The sequence below is a fragment of the Miniopterus schreibersii genome, assembly GCF_964146895.1.
Source record: "Miniopterus schreibersii genome assembly, chromosome: 3".
In the NCBI taxonomy this organism is placed as follows: Eukaryota; Metazoa; Chordata; class Mammalia; order Chiroptera; family Miniopteridae; genus Miniopterus; species Miniopterus schreibersii.
This window is the reverse complement of record NC_138103.1, coordinates 94,747,147-94,769,275: the sequence shown is the minus strand read 5'-3', so window position 1 is coordinate 94,769,275 and position 22,129 is coordinate 94,747,147. Positions and strand designations below refer to the sequence as shown.

Sequence of the window (22,129 nt, the reverse complement as noted above, 5' to 3'; positions counted from 1 at the left end):
ACGGTTGTAAGTCACTATGATTTGTTAACACAAAGTTAAAATACTTTCATGCAGAGTCATACAATCAATTACGTGGACACAGAGCTGGGTCACTTGTCTACCAAAGACTTCACTTTTCAGTTAGTCCGTTGTTATAACTTCAACCTTCTGAGTTTTTAAGACTTTGATGTTTAGAGGACACTTTAATGAAATCTGAGTATCCTGAAGGGGAAGGGATCTTCATCACAACTAGAAGTCTTTCTATGTTGGATGCCCAAATTCCAGTTTTCACCTTAGTACAGACAGACACCCAAGGTTTGGTTGTGGGCTGGTGGAAAGCACTTGGGACTTGCAAGTAAGTCCCAGGTGTGAAGAAGAGTGGTTAGTAAGGAAGGTGGGAGAAGGCCAATATAATTATCAATGTTTACCAATTGTACCCTTTATAGGAATTAGATTTCAAAGGTTGATTTTACAAGTCTTCCTAAAACTGAGACTCTACAGAGGAGATAGTAGGTAGGTGTCATGGGAAATTTAAAGGTATCATCTAAGCAACCAACTTTAAACTCTGAAACCCAAGCGAAGGAAACTCCATAAATGAAGCATCTGGGGTTCTGCTTACTGCAGAAATTCAGCCTGTACAGCATAGAGCTGTCCCACAAAATGATCAGGTTGGGTGACTTCCCAGTGTCAAAAGGGCTGCATTTGTTGTTCAACATAATCTGAACAACAAACAGATTATATTGAAGGAATATTATTGAGCAAACTGTGAATGAAAGCTGAAGTCAAAAATATTCAAGCAGAGGATAGAATAATTAAATATAAACTGCAAAGGACATGATGAACTGGAATTGATAAACATCTATTTTGATAAACATCCTGAATGCTGTGCTATTCCAGGAATTACTCAGCATTGAAAGTGCAATTCTTACCTCCCGTGAGTTTTTAACCTGAGAAGAGAAAACTTCCGAGATGCCCTAACTTAAATGACAGCAGGCTGGAGGGTGGGAGGAAGAGGCAAGAGAAGCTCACCAGTTAGCAGTCAGGGGCTAAAACCAACAAAAGACCACTAGCGTTCCAGAATGTGTGTGGAAACTTTGAGTCAACTTCCAAGCGGCTATCTGGAAAGAATAGCTGCGCTCCAGATGCCACAGCATCCTGCTTACACATAAACTTTCTGGACTGTTGCCCACAACCAACACAGAAGCATCATATACCTCTTTCTTACAGATAGTCACCTATCCCAGAACTTGCTAGAACTTTCTTTGATTTACTTTTTCCCTGTGCCTTTATCTAGAGCCAATGTAAATCCTTTCAAAGCAATTTACATACTTCTTCCCCAAATGCACGTATAACAGAGCCCTGTCAACCCGGGGATGGTGGACACGTTTGCCTTCTCCATCCAGTCCTGCTGCTGGTGGTTCAGACTGCACGCCCTAGAACCTGGTCCTCTGGCAAGCGTATAGCTCAATAGACCCTTTCTTTCAGGAAAAATTTCAGCCTCAAAGGTTTTTGTTGAACAAAGCTAACGGAGGAAGAGAGGTAAAGAGGGTAAGTGCATGGATGATATAATGTAAAGAATGTTTTAATAGCCACAGAAGGCAAAGGGCGAGGGAGAAACAGCAACCAGCTCACAGCATGAGACAGCTGTGGAACAGGTGGTATTTCATGGCTGGAGACAGGGTCATGCTTTATTATGTTTGGAGTGTTACTTTTAAAAATATCTTTTTCTTCTTTCCTGATTATAAAACATACTGTAGAAATTTTATAAAATACATAAAAGCATTTAGTATAAAAATTAATCATTGCATCAAACATATTATTAGCATTTTGAAGTATTTGTTAGTCTTTTCCTTCGTATCTTTATGATTTTTATTTTTAGGTATATAGTAGTAAAACAAGTCACTTGACATTACACTTTTTATATATTTTTGTATCTCACTATGGTTTGCCCTAACATATTAAGAGCACTCTCAAATGCTACTAAGGAACATTAGAGAGAGGGGCAAGGTGGTGTTAAATTAATTAAACAAGGAGGCCATGAGACTGAGGTGGCTCTAATGCTGTGGCGGCCTACGTAAGCAAACAAAAACCTAAGCCTGTAAGTACCACAAGATTACAAAATCAAAACCTAAGAACAACCAGTCACAAACAGCCAGCTGTGCTTTAAACTATAGCCCATAAATAGTGTCCTTGCTTTGCTTCCACCTTTTTCCTATAAACGTCTCCCCTCGGTTCATGCTGGTAGAGCACTCCTAACCCCTTTGTGCTTGACGCTCTCAGATTGGAATCGATTTTTGCTCTTCTAAACTCTTAAGGTTTTTAATATGCCCCAGTATGTTTTTTAACAGAGGATATCCAGAGATGAAAGCAAAGAGGCGTCTGGGTCAAGTGAGAGGCCACCCCTCCAAGGGAAAGACACAGAATCCTGAAATAATTCTAAAACTGATCAAGACTGTTTCACGCTTGCCGAAAAGATCTTGATTACCATCCTGTCAAATTTTGCCTACACTTCGATCACCTGCCTCAGCATATGCGAGGCCGTACTTATCAAAGATTAGGGCAGAGACCGACTGTGCTGCACCCACTCCCGGCTCTATTAAAATTCCAGAGCAGCCCAAATGACCAGCCTCCTGCACACAAGCCACAGAGAGACCACAGGAAACGATCTGTAAAAGCAGTAGGGCTAGGCCATGACTTACATTATTGTACTTTAAAAAGAAAAAAAGATCGAGCATTAATATTAAAATCTCGGATCTGTAGTTATCCGTAGCAATGGCAGGTGACAAATCCAAAATATTTGGAAAGCTCTCATTTGGTCCTGATGAGCACCCCCCCCCCCATTCTGATATTGTACAGAGTCCATAGTGTAGCTTGAACTTTTTGGGTTTTTTTTTTAAGACATGTAATCCACAAAGTTTATAACTCAAAATCGAGCGCACCGAGAAGGGACCTCGAGCGGTTGGTGGGGGCGCTCGACCGACCGCGGCCCAGCGGCGGGCGATCTGCAGACCGCGGTGAAGAGCACGCTCGTCAGCATTCGCTTTGCATTTCTGCAGCAAAGGGCAGGTGCAGGGGCTCCAGCGGCCCCACGGCTGGGGTCAGAAAGGTGAGGGTACAAGTTCCTAAGAGGACCGCGACAGGCCCCACGCCCGGGCGCTTTCGGAAGGGGCCGCGGGAGGACGCGGAGGACGCGGAGGACGCGGCCGGGTGACCCCGAGCCCCCGCTCCGGGAGGCGGGGCCAGGAAGCGCGCGGCTGCGCAGGCGCGGGCGGGCGGGCGCGGGCGGGCGCAGGCGCAGGAGGGAGGCGCGACGCGGCGCGGCGCCAGGGCAGGGCTGGCGGGGCCCGGGTGTCCGGCTTTTCCGGCCGTCCGGGAGGGTGGGTTGCCATGGCGCTGCGGGGCGTCTCGGTCCTGGAGCTGGCGGGCCTGGCCCCCGGCCCTTTCTGCGGCATGGTCCTGGCGGACTTCGGGGCGCAGGTGGTGCGTGTGGACCGGCCGGGCTCCGTCGGGGACGTGAGCCGCCTGTCGCGGGGCAAGCGCTCGCTGGCCGTGGACCTGAAGAGGCCGGGCGGAGTGGCCGTGGTGCGGCGCCTGTGCGCCCGGGTGGACGTGGTGCTGGAGCCCTTCCGCCACGGTGAGTCTGGCCCCTCCGAGGCCTCCCACCCGGAGGGAGCAGACCGTGTGAGGCGCCGTCGCCGCACCTGGGCCCCGTGGCCCCTGGACCCTTGCCGGTCCCTGCCAGGCCCCTGTGGCCAGCACATCGCTTGGTCAGGCCCTGCTCAGGCTACCGCGGGCGGGACTCGAAATTCAGGAAACCCAGGAGCTTTTTTCACAGCTCATCTTTAAGTTGATCATTTTGTATGGCGCACCAAGGATGCTTTAAATATCCAAATGGCCCTTGTCGGGTAAAAGGTTCCCTGTCCCTGTCAGACTTTTCTGTTGCATTTGGTGCCCTGGATCATTCGCCCCTGGAGATCTTCCATACTTGGCCTCGGAGATGCTGCCCTAGTTGTCCTTACACCTCTCTCCAGCCTCTTCCCAAGTTTCTGTTTTTCCTAATCACCTATGTATATAGGCGCTCTTAATTATTTGAGGATCATGAACCCCATGAGAACCTCATGAGAGTCACAGGTTCTCTACCCCAGAAACGGCATAAAGGCACATAGTCATTTGGCTACATTTCTGGGGTGGGGGTGGGGGTTGGTGTACCCTCCAAAGCTGTCGGCTGATCCCAGCTAACTCTCCCTGCCTGGAATGCTGGGCTTCCCAAGTTCCAGATTCAGCTCAGTTTCATTTACACTGCCTCCTGGAGCCACCTAATCCATTCCCGTTATTTCCACATTTCATAGGCCCAGATCTCCTAACTGCACAGCCCTCTTTCAGAGCCCTAGACTGTGGGAATACACAGGTCCTGTATGTCTCTATCCAACCATCCCCCAGGCACTGCGCCTCCACAGATCCCAAACCCAGCCCCTTATCTTCCCTCCTCAAATGGCATCTCCTTCATCTGTGTTATTTATCTCAGTGAATGTAACCAATATCCACCCAGTTGCCTTAATCAGAAACCTGTAATTCGTCCATGTCTCCAAATATTCCTTCCTCTCCACCCATTTTCTTTTCTGTTTGTTTCTTTTCCTTCCCTGCCTCCCTCCCTCTCTCTCTCGCTCTCGCTCACTCTCAGAAAGGGGTCAGTCCCTAAAACTAAAATGTTCGTGAATAGGGTTTTGAGGAATTTAAAATTACTAGGAGGCTCCTAGACACTTAGTGACTCCCTAGTGATTTGAAAACCTTGCTGGCTGCTGGCAGTAACTCCACTTATTTTTCACAAATTCAGCCATTCTCCCTCCTTTCTGCGACTCAGGATTCTTTCTCTCCATACCTGCTGCAGCCTACTTGGCACTGTTGTAGCAACCTTTTGAAGATGTTTAGGTCTAGCACCACTAGGATCCATTCTCAGACAGCTGTCTGTGATCTTGCTCAAGTACAAATCCAAAGCTTTGCCTGGTGTATAACAGGAAGTCAGTAAATGTTTAGTGAATGAATTGAGTATCTGTGAGGCGCCAGGCATATTTAGATGTGTTAACTCATTTACCCTCACAGCCAGGTTTGAAGATAATAATTAAGATTATAATTCCCCATTTGAAGATGAAGGAAGCTCAAACTGGTTAAATAATTTGTCCAGGGCCTTGTCATTAGGAGGAAAATAGAGCCGAGAATAGAGAAGTAGCTGCCAGGTGAGGTGTTTATCTAGAAGGAGGACCATATTACTATGTAATTTGTTATAGCCTTAGGAATTCCACAACAGTGAATGCAATTTTTATTACTTTTAATTCCAGGAGACTTTAGGTGCCAGTTATTGAATTTTGTGCAATAAATATTGTACTTGCTGATAACTTAAGAGCTTGCATGCTGTTGTAGCTAATCTTCCTTTCCATGGACATTTACTGAGCCTTTTTGTGAAGGTACTGATGCTAGGAGCTTTAGAGGCCTAGCATAGAATCAGGCAGGGATCCTACCAGGAGACTTGTGAGCTGATAGGGAAGATAGAATATATACACACCTAAGTACATCATGAGGTCGAAGGTGGCAGGCACTGATGCAGGCATCGAAAAAGAAAAGATCCTAAAAGGAATAGTAGTTTTCAAAAGTGAGTTTTTGGCCAAATAAAGACCCAGGGTAACTGTTCCAAGAGAACAAACCATTTCTAATAAATTACTAAGGAGAGGATTTGAGAGACTATAAAAGGGCTGACTGAGGGGATAAAATGCCCACTCTAGGGGTGGAAGAGGCTTGCATAGGCCTGAAGGGAAATGGGGAAGTGCTGGAAGGAAGTAACATTCTGGGGCAGAAGCATCACATTCCAGCAGGTTCTTAACTACTGGAAACATGTTATAAACCCACAACATATATTTTTAGTATTACTTGCAAGAGTGCTGCTTTATGTTTGCCACAGAAAACGAGTATACCATTCCTTAGTTCATGCTCTCTTCAAAACAAGTTGTTGCTTTTCTTTTAAGGTGTCATGGAAAAACTCCAACTCGCCCCAGAGATTCTGCAGAAGGAGAATCCAAGGCTTATCTATGCCAGGTTGAGTGGCTTTGGCCAGTCAGGAAGATTCTCCACGGCAGCAGGCCATGACATCAACTATTTGGCTCTGTCAGGTATGTTGAGAAAATCATTTCTCTACACTTTTAATTTTGTTTCCAGTCAAGATTCACAGTTACACTAATTAATGAAAAAGAATCTTTAAAGGTGAAAATTTAAATCAATAAGGAGAGTATGGTTGTTTAAAAAGAGTTGGCTTTTCTTGGAACAGTCATTCTCAACCCTTTCCCCTGTCTTAACACATTTGATAGATGATATACTGTCATTGGTAACATACATACTACATTTGTGGACTCAATTCTAAGACAAGCCCTTGTGAGGAAGTCAGGGACTTGGGGTAATAGGGATGGTTGCTCTATAGTTTGAAAATGCTGATATAGTTAGATTCTGATAGTCCTCTTCCCCTACCTTCATTGAGAATCGTTGCCTGAGTCACCCTTTTAGATTTCTATGGATACTAGACAACTGTTGTTCTCAGGTCGTAATACCACTTCGTTAGGATTTTTGCCTGTGAGAACATGTCTTAGAATGGCCTGACTCTAGAATTTAAGAACTGTGTGTTGTTGGGTAAATTAAGTCTCAGAATTTCTGTGAGTACACATTCAAAGGTTGAGGAAAGATTGAGTATAGAATTGGTCTTTCACATCTATTTAAAAATTTAATCTCTTCCTGTGTTTGATTATTACATCTTTTTCAAATAAGAAAGTGGGAGTGCATTATACTGTTGTTTAGTCATAAACTAAATTAATAACAATCTTTTTTTCTCCTGGGATCATTTTTCTCATTTTACTCACTAAGTAAAAACTTAGAAATAAAATTCTGAAAATGTTAGGTGGAATAAAGTTTTAGAGCAGCAAAAAAACAAAACAAGGAACCTTGCTGGAGGGAAAGCCTGTTTATAAAAAGGCCTAATATGTTTAGAATTGGAAAAGCATTATGTACTAGTTTTCACTATGTCAGCAATTAGAGAGATTGGTTATTCCTCTCAGATGTTTATGTATTTATTTAAAAGACACATTAAATTCACAGTTAGTGTTCTCTGATTTTTTATTTTTTTTAGGTGTCCTGTCAAAAATTGGCAGAAGTGGTGAGAACCCATATGCTCCACTGAATCTCCTGGCTGACTTTGGTGGTGGTGGCCTCACGTGTGCCCTGGGCATCGTGATGGCTCTTTTTGAACGCACACGCTCTGGCAAAGGTCAGGTCATCGATGCAAGCATGGTAAGTGTTAACTGGGGGAAATGATAACCCTGCCAGGTGTTCTTAAGTACGATGTATGGCTGCCTCAAATCCTTTTCTGAACAAGAGAAGAGATCAGTGAGATTTGAAGTTTGAATTCAAGTTACCAAGGATATCTTTTTTTTTTTTTAAGCCTCCTATCCTTCATGTGAGTCAGAATGTCATATCTTGATCATGTGTTTGTAGAGTCCATTTTCTAAAATTTTCATGACTTCCCTGATTCTTGTGTTTTATTAATTTCCCCCAAGCTATTTCTTGTGATTAGAATATAGTTTTCAAGAAATCCTCACTCAAAACTGGGCTCAGGAAGCCTTTCTTAGCAGAGAAGATGCTTAAGGAAGCTAATGTAAAATGGACCAGTCTAGGCCTTCCTGCTGTGTTTTGTAAGGGAGACTTCTACATCATAATGCTTCGGTTTTTTACTGTCATATGTTGATTATGTGCCTTCTGCGGGTGTTAAGCTAGGCACTTTCCCTGTGTGATTTCTTCTAATCCAATTTCATTCAGAATGCACTGTTATTTGAGAGAGGAGGAAGCTGAAGCATAGAAAGTTGCCCAAGGTCTCACAGCTAGTTGGTAAGAGCCCAATCCAGTGCCACTGCATGTTTGCATCTGGACAGATCTTTGGAGGTAGGATGGGGGATGGACTTGAGAGAGATAAGACTGGAGGCAGAGAGGTGGTTATTGGTTATTGCCAAGAGATAAGAGCAAGTACTAAAGTAGTGGTAGAATGGGTCTGTGTTTAAGGGATAGTCGAGATGTAAAGTAGCTGGAATTTGGTGGTGCATTGTCAGTGAGGGAAGAAGGAGGAATCGTAGATGGTTCCCTTATTTCTGGCTTGGATGACCTGTGGATGGTGTCACTGGCACCCCGGGGGAGGATTACTGAAGGAAGAGGCAGCATGGCACAGTGGTCAAGAGGGCAGACTCTGGTAGCTGACTTTCTCCATCCTAGCTCTGCCTTTTTCTAGCTCTGTGATCTTGGATCTCTGTACCTCAATTCTTTATAAAACAGAGATAATAATGGTATCTGCCACATAGCATGGCTAGAAAATGAGATGAGTTCAGTGTTCAGTGAGTAAAGAGCGCCTGGCACTCTATAAGAATTTGTTGTTGTTGTTGTCGTTAGAAGAAGAAAAAGAAGAAAGGGAATTCAGTTTTGGTCATTTCACATTTGAAGTGCCTTTGAGATATCTAGGTGGAGTACTCGAAGTTAGGGACTAGAAACAGGTTTCGGCCTCTTGGGAGCCCTGTGAGAGTAGGTCTGCTAGGGAAGGGGGCAAACAACAGCATCTGAGGAGTGAGCAGGCAGAAGAGAAGCGAGTGCTAAGGAGAGCTGAGTGGAGGGAGAGCTGTCATGGAAACAAAGAGCAAAAGCTCCAAGAAAAAGGAATGGTCAGGGGTCGTAAGTTGGTGGTGACCTCAAGAATTTAAAACTGAGCAGTCCTATAAATTGGATTTATCATCGGTGACCTTTTGAAAGCTGTTTCCTACCAGAATCTGTCATCTCCAGAGCCTTTGCTGGTACTTCCTTCCCCTCAGGCTAATCACTCACAACTCTGTACTGCTTCTGTGCCTCGTAATACTGCCCTCAGGGTACATCTCACGTTGTCCTTTATGTCCATTGACCTTCTCAGCTCCTAGCCCAGTCCCAGCATGCACCAGTAGCAGCAGCAGTGCCAACTTCACTTTCTACAGGGCAAACTCAAGGCTGGCGCTTTACATACGTCCATCCTCCTTTGATCCACACAGCTCCCTGAAGGAGTTGTGCTCACTCTCACTTGGCATTTGAAGACTTTCAGACTTGGAGAGGATAACTGAAAAGAAGCTAGAGGGTCAGAAGCTCTGCACTCAGGCAGTTTAACAGGAAAGCCCGTGCTTTCAGTTACTGCCCTCTACTGCCCTCTGCCGGTCCCTGTGATCCAAAAGGACTGAACTAAGGACAAACATGGGCCTTGGGAGTTTTAAGGAGAATTTAAGGATAAGTACTTATTTAGTAATAATTCAGATAATTTGCTAATGACATATAATTTCTTATTTATAGTCAAATATCAATAAAAGATAATTGCGACTTTCATCAGACTGTGTATAATCAGAATTTCATGATTATTAGGAAGGTGGTGAGGTTTTAGTGTGTGAGAATGTTGTAAGCTTTATTCAGAGATTACGTTTGCATTAGGGTGTAATGGGTGTTGGCTAATTATTCAAGGCCAAATGGGTCAGTAAAGCATCATATGCACTTCTTCTCCCATCCCTGGGAATTCTTATGATACAAATAGTTGTAGCAGCTGAATGTCTTATTATTTTAGGCCAGTCGTTTTCAAATGGTTTTAGCAGTAGAATCCTTGACCCAGGCAGCCTGTGATGAGCTGGAGTTGTCTCTTCCTAGTACTATTTCCCTGGAAACTGTAGAGTTAGATAGCTGTTTTGCTGTTTACTCCTGATCCAGGGAAGTGCACCTGACATGGGGTGCTATGTATTGGCATGCAGGCCTTTCATCTACATAATGAGAACAATGTAAAAGTTTGCAAAATTGAGGCTTCAGTTTCCTTGTGTCACAGGGTGCTTGTGTGTGGCCACATACACTGCGTGGAGGTGAGGGGAGCCATCGCCTGGGGAGCCTGGTGATCAGATGAGGATTATAGCTGCTGTGTTTCTTGTCCTGTATCCTCCTGTGGCACTAAGTAAAGTGGGATTAGATTAGACTATGTTTGTGTCCTGAGTGGACCACACTGGACCCATAACTACAGCATCCTTTCCAACAGACTCATGAGTGCATCTAGCATATGAGAGATTATACAGGGGAGGGCAAAAGTAGGTTTGCAGTACTGAGTACTCAAAACACAGTTTATTCTTGTATTATTATTTATTAATTACTGTATTATTTTCCATATGAACAACTGTAAACCTACTTTTTCCCACTATATATGTAAATATATATATAACTGTGTATATCATTATGTATGTGTGTATATGTATATGCATATGTATAAACATGGATACTCTCTAAGATCTGTGTAACACAGATTAAAAAAATTACACCCCCGTGGGCTCCTTATACAAACGCCAGTATTTGGTGATATCAAATATCAGAGCCATAAATTCAGGTAGATGTACATGAGATTTAACGTTAAAAGGGAAAACTGTATACAAAGTGATAATTTGCATTTGTTTCACAGCTAGTAACTGAGAAATTCCATGCTCACAGTTGGAATGGGGCCCTTGGTTGGTACCCTCAGAAATGAGGATACTTTGATCATTTTCTTCCTGGGCAGCTGGTATCACTAGGAATATAGAGCCAAAAGGACAGGGAAGTAGTCATCCCTAAATAGCCCAGTGCATGAAGCCTTGTGATAGTCACAACTGAGCATGTGAATCCATTTCTTCTACTTCAGGACTCAGTGGGAAGCTGGCATTCCTAAGTTAGTTTGTCTGGACTCAAAACCAATATATGTGCCACCCGTATTGTTATGTTTACAGGCACACCATGGAGATATTTTGGGTTTGGTTCCAGACCACTGCAATAAAGTGAATATTATAATTGAGTCATACAGATTTTTTGGTTTCCCAGTGCATATAAAAGTTATGTTTACACTATACTGTAATCTATTAAGTGTGCATTATATCTAAAAAACAGTGTACATACCTTAACTTTTTAATTAAAAAAATACTTTATTGCTAAAAATGGTAACCATATCTGAGCTTGTTGGAAAAATGGTAACAGTAGATTTGCTCAACTCAGGGTTGCCACAGACATTCAATTTATACAAACCGCGTTATCTGCGAAGTGCAATAAAGTGAGATATGCCTGTATTTTGAAACTTTCTAGTGATCATTAAAGTTAAGATATAGTAACCAGTCAGAGAAAGACAAATATCACATGATCTCACTTATATGTGGAATGTAGTGAACAAAATAAACTGACAAACAAAATAGATCCAGAGACTTGGAAGCATGGAACAGACTGAGGACTCTCAGAGGGAAGGAGGAGGGGGGAGGGAAGAGACCAAGGAACTTATATGCATATATGCATACCATGGACCCAGACAGTAGTGCAGTGAAAGCCTGGGGATGGGGCGGGAGTGGAGAGGAGAGGGTCAATGGAGGGGGTGGGAAGGGGACATCTGTAATACTTTCAACAATAAAACTTTTTAAAAAGTTAAGATATAGTAAATACTTAAGTATAGTTTTCTTGGTCTTGGAGTCAAACTAGAATAACTAAATTTTACTGTAATGTGATTTGCCTTTAGAATGTGATATGCTTCATATATCTGTGTATTTATAGATATTGAGATCAGAAGATGGGGCTTTTAAAAGCCTTTTTTTTTTTCAGCTTTGATCCTGACAGTTTTAACATATACAAAAGTAGAGAGACTATACTGTAAATGAACTTCCATGTTCACCTAACTTCAAAATTATAAATACTTGCCAGTCTTATTTAAAAGGGAGAACAAAAGTAGTACCTTCTGGTTTGCTGACCAGTATCTTCTGAACTGAATGGTATAGAAACCTACTGTACCACAAACCTGCTCTAACTCAAAATACCAAAGAAGTTGTACAGTTAGATATAATCTTCTTATGCTCTCAGATAAACATGTCTCCGCAACTATTTAACAAAACCTGAGTAGAAAGAAATCATGGTTTACAATTTAATGATCGAGATTGTAATGTATTCTGCTTTTTTAAAGGTGGAAGGAACAGCATATCTAAGTACTTTTCTGTGGAAAACTGCAAATCTAGGACTGTGGGAACAACCTCGAGGAGAGAACCTATTAGATGGTGGAGCACCTTTCTACACAACTTACCAGACGGCCGACGGGGAGTTCATGGCTGTTGGAGCATTGGAACCCCAGTTCTATAAACTGCTGATCAAAGGTAAGGAGCTTTCATATCCTTCTCCCACCCGCTTTCCTGTGGATGTTCTTTAGCCTCTATTTTGGGGCCTTTTGAAATTCATGATGTCTTTTATTACATATCCACTTTATAATTAACCTAATTATAGCCATCATTATATAGTGAGCACTCCCCCATCTTTTAAATTGACAGGTAATTTTATAATTCTATAATATAGCTGAGGATTTTAAAAAATAATAATCTCTTCTGTGGGAGTTCAGTGTTTTTATTATATTTCATGCTCAGTAGCTTTGTATATTTATCTTGTCCTCGTGTGCTCTTATCTTACTGTTCCATAGAAATGGCCTGCCAGGTAAGTAATAGAGAACTTTTAAAAGTTGTTTTAAAATTTCAAAATATTATTAAAAGAAAACCAGAAAATAACAAGTGTTGGTGGGTGTAGAAAATGCCATTTGTATTACTGGTAGGAATATAAAATTGTGCCGCCGCTGTGGAAAACAGTATGATGGTTTCCTCAAAAAATTAAACATAGAATTACTGTAAGATTCAGCAATTCCACTAATAAGTAAATACGCAAAAGCATTGAAAGCAAGGACTCGATCAGATATTTGTACATCCATGTTTGTTAGTATTATTTACAATAACTAAAAGGTGTAAGCAACCCAGGTGTCTTGTCAACAGATGAATGGATAAACAAAATGTGGTATGTACATACAAGGAAATATTATTCAGCCTTAAAAAGAAAAAGAATCCTGACATATGCTACAACATGGATGTACCTTGAAGACACTACTCTAAGTGAAATAAACCAGTCACAAAAGGACAAATATTGTATGATTCCACTTATATGAGGTACCTAGAGTAGTCAAATTAATAGATACAGAAAGTAGAATGGTGGTTGCCATGAGGGGGAGGAGGGGTGGGGAGTTAGTGTTTAGTGGGTACAGACTTTCAGTTTGGGAAGGTGAAAAGCTCTGGAGATGGATGGAGGTGATTTATATTGTTCCAGAACAATATAAATGTTCTCAATGCCACAGCACTGAACACCTAAAAATAGCTAAAAGGCTAAATTTATGTATGTATATTTAACATAATTAAAGATCATGAAAAAATTTTTAAAATAATACATTTTTAGGAAAAATATTAACCATCACAGAATTTATAAAGTAAGATGTAAAACTTATTTATTGTCTTTCTTCTTGGGGTAAGTTTGGGATGTGGCCTTCTAGTATTTTTTTGTATACATACAAACACAACTATTTTATTTTTTTACAATTTATAATTTATATATAATATATGTAATTATATAAAGTTTTAATAGTAACTTCCTCTTATTCAACAATATAACAAAGATATCATTTCTTGTCAGTATAAAAGACCTTCACCCTCTATTTTTATAGCAGCCATATGCTATTCTATTGTATACCTGAACTAACATTTATTAACTATTTCTTTATTCAAGTTCATTTACATATTCTTCTGGTTTTTTATTAAACAAATAATGTTTATTACTTATTACTAAACATTAATCTTTGCACATATACCATTGTATACTTGCAACATGAATTTTTGACTGCTTAATATGTGCTTAGTATTATGCTATAGAGTAGTAAAGTTTATGATGGGTACTTAAAACAATAAGTATTTTGTGTAATTGTGAATATATGTGTAAGGTAGTTTTTTTGAAATCAAAACATACCTTCCCAAGTTTTAAATGGCATCTGAGTCCCCAATCCAGGCCCTGAACATCTATTTGACTTATAATACCAGAAATTTTATATTGTTTCTACTATAAAAACTAGCCACAGTCTATATGTGTGCTTTTATGGTCGACTGGATTTAGAGTTTTATATAGGACTGCTGAGAAACTAGGAAACAGCCCACCCTAAACCACTGGTGGTTAATCCTGTAGCTTCAATCAGGGTCACGGGCAGGATGGGGAAGGAAGCACTAAGAAAGGGTGATAGGACAGTGGAAGAGCTGGGGTACCAGAGTTAGGGGTAGAACCTGGGGTCTTTCCGGTATATAAGCTATGACCTGTGAATCTCAAGTATAATGTTTGTTAGAGAACATATTGGCTCCAGTTTTATTTAGTGTTGTGATTCTAATCACATTTTGATTTTTTAAAATGTTTTAAAAACATGCAGGTATTTTCAACAGTAACAATCAGTTATATCATTACTTTTGGGGCAATCAGGAAAGAGAAAACAAAGTGAAAGACTTCCCTGGAAACTTTTCTTTGTAGATTACAGTAACGCACCTGAAACTGGATTCACGTCTTTGCTGGTATTTAATTAGGACAAGTGGCTACAGAGAAAAATTTACTTATATATCTTACAGGTGTCTTTTCATAACTATCCAGAACTATCTGAGTTCTCCTTATTTCTTTACATCCCTCAAAACCCTAAAAAGAGCCCTGGCCGGTGTGGCTCAGTTGGTTGAGTGTCTTCCTGTGCACCGAGAGGTCACCAGTTCAGTTCCCAGCCAGGGCACATGCCTGGATTGTGGGCTCATTCCCCAGTAGGGGACGTGCAGGAGGCAGCCAATCGATGTTTCTCTCTCATCAGTATTTCTCTCTCTCCCCCTCTCCCTTCCTCTCTCATTAAAATCAGTAAAACATATTAAAAAAAACAACTAAAAAGATCCTGTTTTTTCATGCCTTCTTCCCTCTATGGGGACTGCATCTTCAGAGCAGCTTACAGTTAGTTGTTTTTCAACATGGTAGGAAAGGAAAAAATGATAAAAATAATTACTTTATTAACTTGGCTAAATTTACACAAAATATTATGCATAAGAAGAAGGGACTTTTATTATTAGTTCACTTTTAAACTTCCACAGTTAAAGACCCTCTTTCCTGAGGGAATAAGTGACACTTACATCAAACCCCAGTCAGGTGGCCCTTTTGGGTGTAATTTGATCAGCACTGGAGTCCCGGTGTTCTGCAGGCGTGGGTGCTGTAGTCAGTAAAGGAAGCACAGAGCGGGTCATGAGCCAGGGGAGTATGCATGCTGTGTAGATGGCCCTCCAAGGCCCTTCATGCTTGAGAGCAAAATCTGCGTGCCCCACTGGTGACAGCATGGCTGATAACCTTCTGTCCTGTTTTCTGTAAGAACAATTTGCAATGGGTCTTTCATTACTTTACAAGTTTTTTCTTCCCAGTTCACAGCAGTGTTTTTAAGGGGGTAATGAAGCAGATATCACGGCCCTCCTAGAGCTCTTTCACTAAATACAGAGAAATTAATATTATTTATAAAATTACAATGTTGAATTTAACCATTTATTGTTAGGCTTCTTCCTTGAAAACTGAAGTAGACAGGTATAAATTGTTTAAATTTTATCTTTTGTAGGGTGTGGGAGCATTGTATACAATATAAGGTTATTTTAATTTAATATGACAGATAATAACATCATGAGGAAATTTCTTCCTGAAAACCTACTCAGAGGGAAAACCTAGATTTCTGGAAACTAGACCATTAAAAGTAGACTACTTTAGATGAAGTGTAAATAATAAAATCCTGGCATGGAAAGTCTGTTTTGAATTCAGCTACCCCTACTGCCTCTGCCCTCTCCAGACTTGGGCTCCAGCTGCAAGCTGAGTTTGAATTTCTTCTCTTGACCCATTTGAGAAGCCCTTATAGAACATCCTATTTGGGACAGGAAGCTTAAAACTCATTTTCGTTGATTATAATCATTCCACCCAAAGCATAATAATTTAAGAAATTGTGTTTTTCCTCTCAGGACTTGGGCTAAAGTCTGATGAACTTCCCAATCAGATGAGCATGACTGATTGGCCAGAGATGATGAAGAAATTTGCAGATATATTTGCAAAGAAAACAAAGGCAGAGTGGTGTAAGATCTTTGATGGCACAGATGCATGCGTGACTCCGGTCTTGACTTTTGAAGAGGTTGCCCATCACGATCACAACAAGGAACGGGGCTCATTTATCACTGGTGGGGATCAGGGTATGAGTCCCCGCCCGGCACCTCTGCTATCAGGCACCCCAGCTGTCCCTTCTCTCCAAAGGGATCCTTTGATAGGAGAACACACTGTAGAGATACTTAGAGAATTTGGGTTCAGCCAGGAAGAGATTGATCAGCTTTACTCAGCTAAAGTTATTGAAAGTAATAAGCTGAGAGCTAATCTCTAAAGTCCAGGCCCCTCAGCTCAAGTGAATTTAAATATTGCATTTATAGAATAATACATACAAATGTATGCATGGAAACGTGAAAGGACAGTAGTGCAGCGTTCTGGCTATTCTAATCAAGAAACAAGACTGATTACACAGTAATGACCCAATTCTGAAAATGGTTAATATGGCTTTTGATTTAGGAGTGTTTTTAATTTACCTCTACTAAATTGTGACAGTTTTTCTGCCTTCCAGTACTTGATAGATTGTATTTGTTGATATTAAAACTTAAGTCTTTATATATACTTTAAATGAATTAATATAATGCTTTTTATTAAATAAAGCTTTTTTGCTCTAAAGTTTTCGTGTGAGCTTTTAAGTTTGAGACACTTTCAAGAAAGTCCTATGACTAGCACTTAAATAGCATTTTGTGACTCATTGAAATATTTTTGGGTCTACTGTTTACCAGGATGAATGTCCTTAGATAGAAAAGTCTGATCCTTTTCATTGGATAAGGAAATTATTTATCCAGTCTTGAAACTTCCTTCAGATAACTCACCCCCACCCCTCCATCTAGACCACTCTGCTGAGAGCCTGATTCCTCTGTGTAGCTGCCTGTTAACATCACCCAAATGCGTCTCGTTCTCAGTAAATTGCACTGTCACCCATTGATAGGCCTCCTAGACTCTTCCTCCTCTTACTAGTTTCTGGTTTCCATTTCCATCATGGCTCCCTCTGCCCCAGTAGGCCCCTAGCTTACCCTTCACTTAGGCCACTGCCCAAATGCCACCTTACGGAGAGTCCTTTTCTGACCCATGTCTAAAATAGCAGCCACCTTATCAGCCCTCATTTCCTCCTAACCACTGCACTCTAGAGTGGAAGCTTTATAAAGGATCTTGTAGGTTGTTTTCATTGCTAAAGCCCCAGTTCCTAGGATAGTGCCTGGTCCATAGTGAACACTGTGAATATTTATTAAAAGAATGAAACTCATTAGTGATGTGCAGTCAGTTCCGCCTCCATAGCTCCCGTAACTGTCCTTCTGCCCATCTCTCATTCATTCAGGCCCCTCTTACCTATTCCCTAGACTGCTGCGCAGGTTCCCTACTGACTGACTTCCAGGCCTTTGTTTGTTGCCTTTATGTTTTTGACACCAAACTGGTCTTTTCAGTCCTGTAAAAGTCTTCAGTGGTCCTCTTTTTTCCTATGGGGTAAAATATTGACTCATTTATATAGCATATCAACCCTTTATTTATAATGAGACTTCTGCCTAGCTATTCAGTCCCATGCCTACTCCTCTGCTCCCCAGCACTTTATATTGGATTGCCTAAAGTGTCTAAATGTGCTGTGGTCTGTCTTACTTCCACTCCTTTCCATATGCTGCAACATTTTCTAGGACTGACAATACCCCTACCCCTTTTGCTCAAGAGTATTGACCTGGCAAACTCCAACTTGGCTACAACACCATCTTCTTGGTGAAACTTCCTTCATTTCTCAGCCCTAGGGTGGTTTTGTACAGTGATTATGAACCTTGGAGCAGAAAGGCCTTGGGTTCATATCTCACTCTATCATTGTGATGTCTGAGACATGCCTGGAAAACCCTACGGCTAGGTGTTAGCTCCTAGTCTTACGAACTTTTGCTACCAGCCCACTGCACTTTGTACATATCTCCATGTACAGTAATTGCTTTTAGTGTAGTTTCCATACCTCTTAACTAGGCCTTGAACTCTTCGCACTCTAAAGAATCATCTGGAGATGCTGTTAAAACACAGATTCCTGGACCCTGCCCTTAGAGATTTGAATGCAGTAGGTCTAGGGTGGGACCCAAGTATTTGCATTTTTATCAAACTTGATTATAATGCTTCCAGTTGAAAGGCCACACTTTGAGTAGCACTTTTCTAATGGATATGAACCAAATTATTTATCTTTTTACTGTCATAAGAGGTGCTAAAAAATCTGTTGAATAGATTGATGAAGAAAACAAATTGGCAAAAATCTGTAAATAAAGAGATGGGCTGGTTTAGAATATTGATTTCTGAGATTAATTAGCTTTATACAACATGTTGAATGAAAAGTTGGTCTTTGTAGGGTGTGAACTTTTAATGAAATGTATATACATAAGGTCACTAGCTTTTGTTAGTGACCCGTAGTTTTCTTCTGAAGAGTGTAAGACCTTGTGCAAAAGATGCTATACTTTCTCTTATTTTTAGTTATCTTTTGGCAAACTGTAGATTTAGAAATATGCAAGGGTGCAGGTAAGGAAATGGAAATTCTAATGAAAGAGGGATTATATTCTTTTTGTTTTTACTTAATTTTTAAAAATTAAGTTTATTGGGTGACACTGGTTAATAATATTATATAAATTCAGGTGTACAAGGTCATAATTTAACATCTGTATTCCCTATTGCTTGCTCCCCACCTGAAGTCTGGTTTCCTTCTGTTACCATATATTTGACCCCATTTACCCACTTCACCCTTCTCTGACCCCCTTCCCTCTGTGGTAACCACCATTCTGTTGTCTGAATTTGAGTTTGTTTTTATTCGTTTTATTAGTTTGTTACCTTTTGTTTTATATACCACGTGAGTGAAATCATACGATTTTTGCTCTTTTCCACCTGACTTATTTTACTTAGCATAATACAGTGGTGCCTCAGTTTTCGAACATCGCTGACGAACATTTCGGCTTACGAACACCGTAAACCCGGGAGGAAATGCTTCGGTTTTCGAACATGCCTCAAAAGTTGAACATGCCACACGGCTTCCGCTGAGTGTGAGATCCTGAGGCCTAGCTGTCGGCAGTGGATCCCTCAGTTTTCAAACATTTCAGAACTCAAACAGTCTTCCGAAATGGATTACATTCGAAAACTGAGGTACCACTGTGTTCTGAAATCCATCCATGTTGGTGCAAATGACAATATTTCATCTTTTTTATGGCTGAGTAGTATTCTGCTGTATATATGGTCCACACCTTCTTTCTCTAATCATCCACCAGTGGGCACTTAGGTTGTTTCCCTGGCTTGGCTATTATAAATCATGCTGCATTGAACATAGGGGTACACATATCTTTACAAATAAGTGTTTTAATATTTTTGGGTAAATACTAGAAGAAGAATTGCTGGGTCATATGATAGTTCTATTATTAATTTTTGAAAAACCTTCATACTGTTTTCCATAGCAGCTGCACTAATTTACATTCCATAAGAGGAATTATATACTTGAATACATAAGAATTATATTCTTGAGTGTATAATTCAGTATACATTTATTTACACTCTCTTTTGATCCTACAATGTGGGAAGTGAGGAGATGCTACAAACTGTATGGTAATAAATAAAACAAGTCATGTGGAACAAGGCGACTGGTTGCATCAAGGCTGCTTATCTCTGGGTTCATAGCTTCCCTCTAAGCACATTCCAGGCCTCAGTCATAATTACATCGTAGTGCTTTATAATTTGCAACATACCCTTACTTATATAAAATAAGGATGCCTTGAACTGCAAGTGACTACATCCAAAGCAAGAAAGAAATGTTTAGCTCACATACTTGAAGTCCAGAAATACAGTGAGTTTTTGGTTTGCGCGAATCCAGTCACTTGGCCCCATTTCACTGCACCCTCCTGGCTCTGCCAACTTGCCATCCCCCATGTGTTCACTTTATCCTCAGGCCAGTAGCAAGTTCTGGATCTCACAGCAACATCCAGAAGAAGAGAGGGCCTCAGGAGTCCTCAGCAAACCTTATCTTGTGTTTCTTTGGAGTTAAGTCACAAGCCAGTGTTTGGCAGAGAAGGTAAGATTGTCCTTATATAAAGCCAGCCTGCTCCTGGAGCTCTCTGGACTCAGCTTCCTGGAAGCACATGGGTCTGTGAGGGAGGGATAGATTCTGGGATCTAATCTAGGTTCCCTCAGAACTGGGAGTGGAGAATGGCTGGATACACAGCCAATGACAATAACATCCATTACACACACTATTTCCATTGCTCTTCAACAATCACATGGGAAGGTAAGGCTGGCTTCTCCACTTTATAGGTGAGAACATAAGGCTCAGATGCTCCTAACCCTCTTAATTCACATCTCCCTTAGTGTCACAGAAATTTTTTCATGGTGCCCCTAGATCAAAAGAAATATCTAAGCATTCCATTTATAATTAGGTCCCAACAACTTAAATATTTATGTCCTAAAAAGGAATTAGCTATTTGAAAAATATATGTAAATAGAAGTCATATTTTAATTTTTATTTCATTCTTAATCACAATTAGTTACTAATGGGTCATATGTACCTGTAGGACACTAGAAAGCCTCACATGTTGTGGACTCAGATTGGACACTGCTACTCTCATTTTCTGTAGTGCAGTTTTCTATGGAAAGTGTGAACTTCCTCAAAGGAGTTCATGTGGTATCTAACAGATGGTGAATTTCATTCAGTGTTATTGTCTTCAAATTTTTAAATATCCTGAGACACACTTGTGAAGTCACTGTAGTACCCTGGGGTGCCTTGGTACACAATTTGGGAAACACCATTTTAAGGGACTTGCCCAGGGAAATACAGCTAGGAAGAGGCAGCACCAGAATTGAAACTTGAATATTCTCACTTTTGACTCCTCTTCTTCCTCTTAAACCATTTTTAGAGCCCTTCCTATGAGATCATGTTTCCCTGCCACTCAGACCTTTCATTTGTTCTCAGGGTCCAGCAAGGACAGACCCACTCCAGGTCTTTAAAACAGAGGAAATGTGATATAGAGAATTACACTGGTGACAAGAGAGCTGAGAAGCTGCGAGGACAGCGCGGCCGCGCGGCCATGAGCAGCACTGGGAGGCCAGGAGCGCTCCTCTGTCTGCAGGGGCCGAGGGAAAGGCAGTGTTACCAGGACCCGGCAGCTGTTCGCTGGCCGGAACTGGACCCCGGCGGAGATGGAGCCACTGCCAGAGACCTCTCGGGAAGGAGAAGGGGAAAGAGGATGGGGCTTCTTCCTCCTCCTGCCCCACGTTTACGCCAGTGCCTCCACTGGCCAACTCTACCTAATAGCCAGCGAGCAGTGGAACCTGGGAAATGTAGTTTCTCATGATACAGAGCATGGGGGAGGGGCAGGAAATGGATCTGAGCAAATAGCAGTTGACTGGCACTACAAATGTAGTGTATATACTTGATTCAATAATTTCCTTTAGCAAGTATTTATTGAAGACCCACTATAGGTGCCAGGTATCTTGCTAGCTGCTGCAGATACCGTAATGAGCGAAACAGACCTAATCACTACTCATAAGGAGAGCGGAGACTGATTAACATAGGAGAGAGACAATAAACAGAACCACCCAGTTATCCAGTGTGTTGAGTGCAATGAAGGAAACCATCATGGTACCGAGACTAGTGATTTAGAGGAAAGGTGCAGCCTTCTACTGTTTCAGGTCTAGTTAATTGACTCTCCAGGTGTGTGCATAGAAAACTTGTGCTCAGGAAAAACAGAATATATCTAGGAAAAGTTTTAGAAAGATATCAACCTATTAATACTTTGACTTAACACCTGCATCTAGGGCTTTATTGCCTCAAACCTATGTGTGCAAGATTGTGTGTAATAGAATGTGTGTGTTTTGGAGAGAGAGACCGAGACAGAGAGGGAGAGAGAACAGTGCAAAGGAAGATTCCTTTAGAAAAACATTCTAAGGAGCCAGAGGGCTCAGGCAGCTAATCTCTGGCAGGCCCCACCTCCCTTCTCTCTCATCATAACTTGTGATCTGAGAGGCATGAAAGAATTTGAGCCCCTCCCCCAGCCTAACCATCTCTCTTGGCTGCTCAGCCAGGCTCCAAGTCAAATCCAGCTCACAAACCAGAGGGGCC

General features: G+C 41.3%; 1 protein-coding gene across 1 annotated transcript; it reads left to right on the top strand.

Annotated features, from left to right (window-relative positions):
• Window positions 1–3,273: 3,273 nt before the first annotated feature.
• Window positions 3,274–16,667, top strand: AMACR (alpha-methylacyl-CoA racemase). Its single transcript, XM_081133279.1, has 5 exons — window positions 3,274–3,613; window positions 5,997–6,140; window positions 7,145–7,305; window positions 12,011–12,197; window positions 15,915–16,667. Exons 1-5 carry the CDS (start codon window positions 3,367–3,369, stop codon window positions 16,322–16,324), a joined length of 1,149 nt encoding a protein of 382 aa, XP_080989405.1. The 5' UTR covers window positions 3,274–3,366; the 3' UTR covers window positions 16,325–16,667.
• Window positions 16,668–22,129: the final 5,462 nt, after the last annotated feature.

What these genes read in the sequence shown, in the direction of transcription:
- AMACR (XM_081133279.1), top strand. Translation starts at nt 3,367, where the DNA reads ATGGCGCTGCGGGGCGTCTCGGTCCTGGAGCTGGCGGGCCTGGCCCCC. An exon ending in CAACTATTTGGCTCTGTCAG is followed by an intron (nt 6,141 to 7,144) that starts GTATGTTGAGAA and finishes TATTTTTTTTAG; the next exon opens with GTGTCCTGTCAAAAATTGGC. An exon ending in AGGTCATCGATGCAAGCATG is followed by an intron (nt 7,306 to 12,010) that starts GTAAGTGTTAAC and finishes GCTTTTTTAAAG; the next exon opens with GTGGAAGGAACAGCATATCT.